This window comes from Cyprinus carpio, chromosome B3, assembly GCF_018340385.1.
Source record: "Cyprinus carpio isolate SPL01 chromosome B3, ASM1834038v1, whole genome shotgun sequence".
NCBI classification, from domain to species: Eukaryota; Metazoa; Chordata; class Actinopteri; order Cypriniformes; family Cyprinidae; genus Cyprinus; species Cyprinus carpio.
In genome coordinates this window covers 1,033,230-1,044,926 of record NC_056599.1, presented here as the reverse complement: position 1 = coordinate 1,044,926, position 11,697 = coordinate 1,033,230, and the positions used below count along the sequence as shown (strand labels likewise).

The window sequence follows — 11,697 nt, the reverse complement described above, 5'->3', positions numbered from 1 at the left end:
ATAGTAAGCTTTAACATCAGACCAACTACAAACTTCTGAACAGAAATAAAATTCAGTACCATACAAGTTTCTAATATTCTTCAGATTCATCATTGGTCCTACACTTACAGATATAGGATCACAGAGAAAACTCTCATCTCTTCCATGTCTGAGAGTAAGTATCAATGGATTGTCATGAGGGAGACTTCCCTTTGAGTTTGATAGTTCCCTCTTTTGTGGGTTTGTGTCATTCTGTCTTACTTTCTCTACTTCCCTTAAGAAAATCACTGAGACAATTATTACAGCTATTGTCACTAAGACACATGTGGTTCCTCTTATTCCACACATACCAGGCAATCTGAATGGGTGCCACGGTTTTGAATTCTCTCCTATTCTTCTTGACATAGGAACGTATAATGTGCTTCCACTAATGATTTTGTGCTTGTATCTATCCTATAAATGATTAGCACTCCACTCTGGTGTACCTCTTTTGGCCTAATTATATTGACTAAAGCAGTATTTGGAGGTCTTCTGGCTATTCTGGTTTGCACCAATGCCCATGCGTCTATTGAACTATCTGGTGGATCTGTATATATTTTAGTAACTCTCCCTGAAATTAGACTTGAAGCAGGTAATCCCAAATTACTTAATGCACTTAGCGCTATTTCATACCAGGTTTGTCCCTGCGCTAATGTCCATTCTCTTACTAACTCAAATAAGGACATTAGATCATTTCGTTTTCAGGATCCCAATATACTTCACTTCTGTATGCTTCAAAAACTCCGTATTTTACAGTAAACAACCAAAATGTGGTTCTATTTGGAAATACTCTCTTTATCTGGAGCACAGTTATGTTTACTCCAGTGCTCTAGATCAACTTGGGTAGGTTGACTCTGCAAAATCTTAATGTCTATGTCAGGTACATTTGTTATATGCACTGCCATAGCTACCTGATTTTTGATTCCCATATCAAATGGTGATTTGATTTGAGCCTTGGCTGCTTCTTTTGCAGCTTCATCAGCTTTTCTGTTTCCTACAGCCTGTTCTTCCTCTCCTATTGCGTGACCCTTTACCTTTACTATGGCCACTTCGGAGGGTAGCTGTACTGCTCTGTTTAACTGTCCTATCAGATTTGAATGTGCTATTGGTTTACCATCTGCAGTTTTGAAATCTCTAGCTTCCCATGTTTTAGCAAAGTAATGTACCACTCCCCAGGCATACTTTGAATCAGTGTAAATTGTTACCCTTTTTCCTGCCATCAGCTCACACGCTCTTATTAACGCTACCAATTCAGCAGCTTGAGCTGAATTATAGTCTAAAGCAAAAGCTTCCAGTGTTTCCCCAGTCTCAGACACCAGAGCATAGCCACAGAGGTAGACACCATCAGAGGGTTTTGAACATGATCCGTCAACATATATAAGGAGTGGGGGCTCGTCCTATGCATGTTCGGGTTACAACTATTGTGAATCTTCTGGAATTGGGTAAGTTTTGTTTGGCTGCTTCGAACTTTGATGGGTGAGGAAGTTCCATTGTGTTTTTGAGAAAAAAAATGGAATTTGATTTAGTAAAGTTCTCACTGTCTCCGTCAATAGAGGAGTTTAATCGGTGTAGAAAGAAAGATCTGTTAGAGCTAGCTGACTTTTACAACATAACACTAACTTCTAGAAGTGCAAAGAAAAGTGTGATAAAGGATGAGTTATATCGTAAATTGGTAGAGGTGGGTACTTTCACAGAAAGAACTGTAGAGCAGGGGATAGAAGCTGTAACTGATATGGAAGCGCCGTCTGATATTTCAGGTTCAGTCAGTAGTAGTGAGAAAGTATCTTCTCTGGATCCTAAAATCACACTGCGGTTAAAAGAGCTTGAATTAGAACTAAAAAAGCAAGAGTATGAGACTCAACGCCTTCGTTTGAGAGCTCTTGAAATTAAAGCAGATCGTGATATTAAACTGCGTGAGCTTGAGACACGATCTTTATATGATAGGCCGGTTCCTAAACCACGTTCCTATCCTGATTCTTTAACTCCTAAAGCTGATCTAGATATTGGTAAATATGTCAAGTTAGTGCCACCCTTTCGTGAGACAGAGGTAGACTCTTACTTTATTGCCTTTGAGCGTGTCGCGACTAAATTGAGTTGGCCAAAGGATATGTGGGCTTTGCTGCTTCAGTGTAACCTCGTTGGCAAAGCACAAGAGGTGTGTGCGGCTTTGCCAATTGAGGCGTCATTGGACTATGACACTGTGAAAGCAGCTGTTTTGAGAGCATATGAATTGGTGCCTGAGGCATAGCGGCAGAAATTTAGAGCATGTTCAAAATATTGTTTCATGACATCAATGTAGGGAATTCTCTTCCAATCAAGCAACATCCATACAGAGTGAATCCGGCAAAGCGAGCGATTATGAAATCAGAGGTAGATATCCGTTGCAAGAAATACAGCTGAAAGGAGAGTTTGCTTTTATTGTCTTGATCCTGGCCATTTGATCAATGATTGTCGAGCTTGGAAACAGAGAAAAAAAGCAACTCAAAAGCCTAGGCATGTAGCATTAATACAATCTGCTCCTGATTTGTGTGCCACGGATACCTCGTCTTTTGGACCGTTTCTTCGGCCAGGCTATGTGTCTTTAGCTGGCAGCCCTAATGTTGAGTGCGTGCAAATTTTGAGAGATACGGGATCAGCACAGTCCTTCATTTTAGAGGATGTGCTGCCTTTCTCTGACGCTTCGTATACCGGCGCAAATATTTTGGTACGTGGAATTGAGAGAAGGAAGCTCTGGCACTAGTAATGGCACTTAGGCATTTTGAAGTCTATGTTGGAGGTAGTTGTACCCCTCTTGTTGTTTACACTGACCATAACCCTCTTGTCTTCCTGTCTCGCATGTGCAATTGGAATCAGCGTTTGATGCGGTGGTCACTGTATCTACAAGAATACAACTTGGACATCAAACACAAGAAAGGCTCTGAGAATGTGGTGGCAGATGCACTTTCCAGAGCCTGTGATGGGGACTAAAGTGTACTGTACATGTAAAGTATTAACTGTTTATAAGCCATGGGTTATAAACTTGGTGATGGGGGTGTTACGTCCTGTGACGTAGTTTGTACTGTTCTGGGGTCAGTCAAGAGCTTGTTTGTTCTCAGTCGTCTTTTTCTCTCCTGTGCTGTGCTGATAGGAGCTGATTACTGACACCTGATACTCGTGATGACCAATCAACTCATTCACTGGCTCCTCCAGAGAGGAACCAGCTATAAAAGCCACCAAGAAAGCACAGTTGGGGGAGAGAGGAAAGGAGAAAGTTTGAGCCATCTCCCTCTCCCTGCATGGACCCTCTCTGCAGCCCCAGACTAGTGTTGTACTTTTGGTACTGTTGTTAGTTGATGCCTAATGCCAATTTTGTGCTAGAGTTTCAGTTTGTGTACTGTTGCTTTGCTGCCCCCACTTAAACTGTTGAACTCCACTCAATATTGTTAATACTTCTGTAGTCCTGTCTTCAATATTTAAGTTGTCTACTTTATAACTTGTAGGGAGGAGGGTGCCTATTTCTTTTAACTCCTTTTCTCCTGTTTTTTTGGAAAAGTTAGGTAGTTAAGGAAGTATATTGTCTTTTTGTTATTTATTTTGTCCCTGTGCTAGGTAAGTTAGTTTCAAAATGGAGTAAGCTGCTGTTTTGTTTGTTATTTTGGCTATGCCCCCCTCCTGAAGCCTGTTTGCTTTGTTCTTGCTACTCCTGCATGTGTTAAAGAAATATAATAAATCAAATTATAGTGGATCCTTTAGTGGTTGGCAGTGTTCTTCAGAGCTGGGACTGGGATGAGAGGCTCCATGTGGATTTTCCTTTTCTTTGTTACGTATTCCTCCATTCCCCTAGACTAATTAAAGAGTGGGAACGTAACACCCCCCCATCCAGGGGCGAATCCAAAAGATTGGCCCTGGAAGAACATGAGGAAGTCAGTTCAATTAAGCAATCATGCTCAGTAACATAATCAACCATGTCAGCCATTCCTAAAACTCCCAACAGTGCCGGGTTAATGGACGCTGTTAGATGAATCATTAGATTTTTGGTGGCCAGCAAAGTTGCCTCGTACCCCGAGCGTCGTTGCGCTGTCATGTCTTGTGTCTGCATATTATGCAAAATTGCGCCTACCTGATGTGACGTGTACAGTGTCATAGCCTTTTACACAACCATTCTCCCAACCATCTGTACCACCAGAGCAGCTGCAGCCACGGCACGAAGACATGCTGGCATACCTGTAACAATGTTATCTAATTTCTTAGACAAGTATGCTAATGGTCTATATGTGGAACCATGCTGTTGCAACAGAACCCCTATGGCTACCCCCTCTGTTTCTCGGACATGCAAATGAAAGTTTTTCCGATAGTCAGGCAGACCCAAAGCTGGGGCCTGAGTGATCGCTGTCTTCAATGCAGTGAAGTGTAGTTCTGCTTCTGCAGTCCAGTTCAGTAGCATAGTGGGTGGAGCATTGTGGTCTCTCAGGCTTCTCAGGTGCCTGTCATGCACCGCACAGTCAGGTATCCAGGATCTACAATAGTTGACCAGTCCCAGAAAACTTTGGAGCTGTTACACAGTTCGAGGAGACTTCATCTTCCTGATCAGCTGGACCCTATCTGTGGATATTGCTCTCAGACCTGGCATAATAATGTATCCCAAATAAGTCACCTTGGACTGCACCCATTGCAGTTTGTCTCTTGAGGCTTTGAATCCTGCCTGAGCGAGCACATTGCAGACTATGATAGAGGCGTGTTCACAGTCATCTTCTGTTTCACCCGATATCAGGATATCATCTGCATATTGAAGCACACAGACTGTAGAGGGCAAATCATTCATCTTTGCTAATGTCCTCTGTACGGCAGCCGAAAAAACAGCGGGAGAATCCACGTAGCCCCGAGCCAAACGTGTCCATGCAAGTTGCTTTCCTTGAAAGGTAAATGCTAATAAAGGCTGAGTGTCTGGATGTACAGGGACAGAGAAAAAAGCTGCACAGAGATCAATGACCGTAAAATATTTGTGCGTACATGGAATAGAATTAATAACAGTCGGTACATCAGGCACAATTGGAGCCAAAGGTGTTATCAATTGATTGATAGCCCTTAAATCTTTAGTCAAACGCCATGTTTTGCCATCTGCCTTAACTATAGGGTTAATTGGCGTGTTATAAGGCGAATGAACAGGTACGAGGACACCCTGCTGGATAAAACTCTCAATCACTGGCTGTATACCCAGTTCTTTATCTTTGGATAAAGGATACTGTTTAATATACACTGGTTTGTTCGTGTTCAATTTAGCTCTATATGGTTCCATGTCTATAAAGCCTGTGTCATCTTTATACTGTGACCATAATGATGGGTCTACCCGAGTTTCCACTGCTTGTGGCATCTCAGACCTGGGCTTACACTCGTGTGGCTGTGCTTCGCTGTCTTCCCAAATCGGTAATGGGTTCACAGAGACCTGTAGACTAGACAGGAAAGAGAAAGAAACCAGGTTATCAGTGAATTTAATGTCCATGTTCAATTTGTGCATTAAATCTCGCCCTAATAAATTTAGTGGAGCTCCAGGGATGATTGTAAATTTATGGAAAAATGGAATTAAACCAGGAGCTCTTACCTCCAAGGGAGGCGTTACTGGACATGGTATGTCAGTTCCTGAAATTCCTACAGAGTTAATTATTTGACTAGAAAGAGGACCCTCATAATGTGCACTAGTCATTGACGTTGCATCAGCTCCAGAATCTAAGAGGAACGTCTGTGGTTGACCATGCACTAATAATGTAATGTATGGCAAATCTTTATTGTTATTTGTAAAGGTGAGGGTCGTCATAGATACATTGGAACTGACTGCACTCTGTAGGCATCCCTATTGTTCTTCATGGTGTGCATGATTTTGCCATGTAGTGGGGTAAGTGGAGTTCACTGTGCCTGTGCCTCTCTGCTGTGGCTGTTCTATTTTAGACTTCCACTGCACTGGGTTTCTCTGAGGCTGACTTTAAGACAGATTTTTCCCTGACCTTCTTTCTCTGTAAATTAAGGATGCACACTATTGCTGAAAAACACAATCCCTACTTAGCAGTCAGATGTCTGTATGCATAATGGCACAGATCCCTAAACAAGGCCATATCTGCAGATGAAACTTTTTTTGTAGAAGCATTTTTTAAACGTGAACTAGCACCTCATGAGTACACCACATTATGTATGAGAAGCTACAAAAGACACAGGCGCAAGTGGAATGCAAAAAAAAAAAAAAAAAAAAAAATTTTTTGTTATTGTGTATTTTCTGGTGTTTTTTTAATGAAAATATAATAGGTGATATATTGTGTCACCAAAATGCACATATATTGTGCGATAAGTTGATATACTGATTATTGCGACAGGCCTAAGGAGGGGGTACATGAACAAAATTAATTATATCACATTCTAAAATAACATTCAACTGAGCGTGTGTTTCTCACAAACAGGTTTTGTGCCTCGCAAAGATCTGTATCCTTACTGCAAATCATGCTTTAAAAACTTGATGCCCTTCCTGACTATGTACCTTTGCATTCTCAGCACTTACTGGCATAAAGAACAACATTGGCACAGACCGATTCTCTCTCCGACACAGCCAAACATTGCAGAGATATCATATCAAGCAAGCACACCGTCTTATTAAATGGGAATTTATTAAAAAAAAAAAACTAAATAAAAAACTAAATAAATATATTAATAGCTTTATAACCATCAGCCTCATTAATGAAGAATTAAGACTAAACACCAACCTGTTTGTTCTTCAGTGTGTTTGATTCTGCAGGGTTTTGAATCTCTCATCTTCTCTCTGTCCTCTTTAATAAACTCAGTCTTTGCAGATTTCAGCTCTTCTGATGATTTGATGCTCGTCTTCACTTGGAAACTGATGGGAATATTCCAGCATTTATTGGTGACTTGCAGAATGTGAGATTGTTGTGAGAGGAGATTCACTGAACATGCATTTCTGTACGTGAAGCAGATTTGCCAAAATCATGTAAATGTTAATAAATTAACTTTTTTTTAACTAATTTACACATTTAAGCATTTATAACCATGTTATAGTTTAACTGAAAGTGATTGTAATATACTTAAACAGAAAGAGTACCACAAACCAAATTTTTAATGCTTTATGTTTCACAACATTGTTAACGAAAAATTAAGAATAAACACCAACCTCTTTCTTCTTCAATATCTTACTGCTTCACTGTTGAAGGGTTCTGGATCACTCGTGTTCTCACTGTACCCTTCAATAAACTCTATCTTTACAGGTTCCTCTTCTTACTGCTGCTTGGCGCGAGGACCAGTATTAACCACTGTTGACCAGTATTAAGAACCGCTGCTTTAGATCATTTATTTTGAAACCATTAAAATTATGTGAATCCATTAGAATTGTTAGAAGACAGAATCGTAATTCATATATGAATAGTATATTGCATTATTGATAACAGTGTTGTTTAATAAAACCATGAAATTAATTGCTTTTGATACTTTATTTGAATTAATATTGCCTCATTGTCATTATATACATATTCTAAATAATTTTAAGGGCTGTTGTTGTCAGGACTGGACCTGTTGTCAAGTGTTTCAGTTCCTGTTTTGCCTTATTTGGTCTGTTTCCTGTCCTTGTTTAGTTGATTATTAGTTGATTCACTGCACCTGTCTGTTCCTCATTATCCTGTCTTTATAAGCCCCAGTCCTTTCAGTTCAGTTTTGTTGGGTCTACCAGTTCCATATGTGTGTCTTCCTCCTGTTCGCCATGTCGGATTTACCCCTGTGTTGGATTAATTTTTAGATTATCCTCAGCTCCGTGTTCCTTCCGGCACAGTAGTGTGACAGTTGTTCACTTAGGTCTGTTTTTTTTTTTTTTTTTTTTTAATCTGATTACTCGATTTAGAATCAAAAAAAGGACCAGTCCTTAATTACCAAAGTAGTTTTTAATTAATATGTATAAAATTATAGCTTGTTTTGTATACAACTATAATAGTAGGTATTATTATTTTAATAGGGATTTAAGTTAATGAACTAAATGTACAACATTGCTCCTCCAAAACGTATATTTTAAACAGTAAGAAAACACATTCAGTGAACAACTTGCCATAACATCCTCTTTAGGCAACCAGCAGTGGGAACGCCTACTAGCAATATTTGGCGACATGAAGTGACAAAGTGGTCGCTGTTGATGTGAACAGGTGGTTTAGAGAGGTTTACTGCGTGTTAAAGTGGCTGACAAACGACCAGGGAATATGGTTAATGCTTTTGTGTTGTTCTTTGTGTGCTTGTGGGGTCTGGTTGGTAAGTTTTTAATTAAAATGCGCCTGCATAATAATCAGTGTTTTTAATTATGACAGTCCATTCATTTTTATAAACAAATGCTTGCGTTATGGTGGTTTTCTTTTTCTTTTTTTTTTAAAGTGTATCAGTTTCGTATCTCTTTAATATCTTTACAAATGTAATTTAGTAGTTTTGACCCCAGCTGAGTAGTAGTGGAAGGAAATCCCAACAAAGTTTGATATTTAGTTTGAAATCAGTCTGACACAAAAACAATTTTTTGTTTCACTTCTGTTTTCATGAGCGAAAAAATACCTGAAACTGAACTTCTGAACTTTCATCGTTTTAATGTCTAATAACAACCACTTTAAATTCTTACATCATTATTACTGCAATTCATTCAATTTTCACTTAAGAAAATGCATAATACAAATCACTTTAACTGATAACTATAGTCTGTTCCCATTTTTCTGTAGATGTGAAGACAGTATCGGTGATGGAGGGAGATTCTGTCATTCTAAACACTGATCTTTCTGAAGTACAGAAATATTTGTTGATTCAATGGATGTTTGAAAGCACAAGAATAGCTGAAGTCGACAGTCTCACACAAACCAACTCAACATATGATGGTCCTGATGAGAGATTCAGAGACAGACTGAAGTTGGATCATCAGACTGGATCTCTGACCATCACAAACACCAGAACCACAGACTCTGGACTTTATAAAGTAACAGTTATCAGCAAAGAGACCAGCTACACACGTTTCAATCTTACTGTCTTTGGTGAGTGAAAAAAAAAAAATGTAAACATGACCATTCTTCATTTGATTTATATTTTGATATTCCTATGGGTCTACTATAAATAAAGATCGAGACTGACGTCAAAGTATCTGTCATTATCAGAACCTCCACAAAGTACTTCATCACCAGAAAGTTCATCAAGCTCCAATTTTCTGTCATCCAGCAGTGCAGTAAAATTTTTTACTGTCAACCAAACTGAGGACACTAACATTACTGAACTCCATCAGCCGTGTTCAGGTACATCACTTATAATATATGTGAGAACTAATATTTCACTCTGAAAGTCAGAAATCCCACTCATGCAGTTGTTACCAAACATATTCTTATGTGTTACTGTTGATGGGTGCTAAACAATCCACCACGTAAACCAATTAAAACTGCAAGATGTGAATTTACATTACATTTATGCTTTTGGCAGATGCTTTTTCTTACATTTCATTAAAGGTTTATTTGATCAGCTCATGCATTCATAGAAAGATTAAAATGTTTGTGCAAATAAGTGCACTTCCTTTTATGTCCTTCTGTGATTTCACTGGAACAAAGAGCAGACCACAGAAGAGCGACAGCTGCAGTGAAACAGGTGTCTGAGCGTGAGCCGTGTTGCTTTATAAAACATAGAGACAAAAAAAAAAAAGATTCACATAATCGCACAGGTTTCTATGAGAGCTGAGATTACAGAAGAGGCTGAAGCTTTTAAAAGAGTCTAGAATTATGTTAATTATGTTGAACAGTTCTAGCTAATGCTGTTTTGGGAAGTTTGGGAGTGTTTGCAAACACACTCAAACATGCAGACAGTAAAGCTTGTGAATGTTTTTCCTTCACAATGAATGCTTGAAAGGAGGTAAATGCACAATTCTGATTTAGCGTTCCTCATTTTTCAGATCACTTCCACTGTTGTGGTTTTATTGAACCTGTGATCCGATTGGTCGTCTCTGCTCTGGTGGGCGTGGCTGCTGTTGCTTTTATTGTTTATGACATCAGATCTACAAGAAGTGAGCTGAACAGGATGGACGAGACTAGATATCACCGTCAGATCCATGGAGTGAAATCAGACCAACAGTATAAAATGAGCAGAAGCGTTAGTTCCAGATATGTTTGCTGAAGTTTGTGTGTAACCCTAGACATAAAACATGCATTAATATGACCTGTACTTGCATTGCTATCTATTAACAGACTGGGTTTTGCTGTTGTTTTTAATTCATTTATTAATATGCACATAATATGATTTTGATTGATTTACAGCATTAGTTGATTATTTAAATAGCTTTAAAGATAATTACCCTAAGAAATAAAACATAACAAATTAATTAAAAAAAGGTAGCACCACAAATGATGCCATTGAATGATCTCAGCTCTTGTTTCTGTTGACTTTCCCAGAGGAAATTTGTGACTTTTCATAAAGATTTAGTTTTACAACAGAGTGAAAGTTTGTGTTTCAATATAATTCTAATAGCGGTTGAATGTCATTTACAGAATTCATGTGAAGCTGAACGACTACATGAAACACAAACCATGCACACTTTGTCCCTGATGTTTTTATGTACATTTATTTTGAGAAAAGATAGTTTGACTGACGGATGAACTGACTGGAATAGACACACAAGACACTGTAAATACAATAATGTCAAGGCTGATGAATAAAGTGAATTACTAAACTGCTAGTGATCTTCACAGTAATATGTTTTTAACATTTTAATTCCTATGGTCAAAATTTCACATAATATGAAATCACTGTAAAAGGCCACTGGACAAACTTGTTTTTTAATAGGATGTTTTGGTCCTCACAGTGATGTTACAATATTTGTGTTTGCACTGGATTGTTATATAAATCAGTTTGACAGGTCTCAGAAATTTCCCGGTACTGTCTGATTACCAGCGCTGAGCTTTAATGACCACTATGGGATCATTTATGTATTCACACATTATATATCGTCAGCCATTAATATCTTTTTCTTTTTTGGTTTATCATATAGATTAAGATGTTTAAACTGTAATATACTGTACATGAAGGCAAGTTTATTTATATGGCACATATATCTGCACACAAATCACTTCCAGTTCAGAGAGCACAGGGGTGATGCTCCATTTGGATGATTCCATTTTACTCAGGTTTGTTAAAAGTGTGATTGAATGATGTTAGTTCATTTGCGTGACAATGTATTTACTATAACAATCAAAATATTTGTAAAAACTGTTGTAAACAAGTAATGATGCAATCCTTTAAATCTTAATTTCTTTAGTTAAGCAGAATTCAATGGATGTAAAATTATGTCACGTGACACATTTTATTTAATGTGACATAAAAAAAGTAACACCAGTGACATATACATAAGACCAAACATCCTTATTCTTCAACTATAATTAAGTAGATACAACTAAATTGTTACATTTGGCAAACATTTGGCATTACTAACGCCCTCTTAAATAACAAAAATACTGTGCCATTGACTTTAGACCAGGTTTTACTTGGTCAATGGCGCTGTCTATTTCAGTTGTCTGAAAATAGCTATGCGCCAACAATGTGTTTGTTTTCAGACCAGCTCGCCCATGAGCACACAAATGAGTGCAAATGCTATTTAAACAATGTGGCACAGGAGGTGAAAATGATAACTGTGTCAGGCTGAAACTAGCTGAGGCC

The 11,697-nt window shown here is 38.4% G+C and overlaps 1 protein-coding gene across 1 annotated transcript; it reads left to right on the top strand.

Annotated features, from left to right (window-relative positions):
• The first annotated feature begins 8,513 nt into the window (after positions 1-8,513).
• Positions 8,514-10,869, top strand: LOC109082681. The gene is made up of 3 exons (XM_042719398.1): positions 8,514-9,041; positions 9,162-9,296; positions 9,941-10,869. The coding sequence occupies exons 1-3, from the start codon at positions 8,756-8,758 to the stop codon at positions 10,159-10,161; spliced, it is 642 nt and encodes a 213-aa protein (XP_042575332.1). The 5' UTR covers positions 8,514-8,755; the 3' UTR covers positions 10,162-10,869.
• Positions 10,870-11,697: the final 828 nt, after the last annotated feature.

Excerpts from the sequence above, each read along its gene's own strand:
- LOC109082681 (XM_042719398.1), top strand. The coding sequence starts at position 8,756 with ATGGAGGGAGATTCTGTCATTCTAAACACTGATCTTTCTGAAGTACAG. Across the intron at positions 9,042-9,161 it reads TTTCAATCTTACTGTCTTTG|AACCTCCACAAAGTACTTCA; the intron begins GTGAGTGAAAAA and ends TGTCATTATCAG. Across the intron at positions 9,297-9,940 it reads ACTCCATCAGCCGTGTTCAG|ATCACTTCCACTGTTGTGGT; the intron begins GTACATCACTTA and ends CTCATTTTTCAG.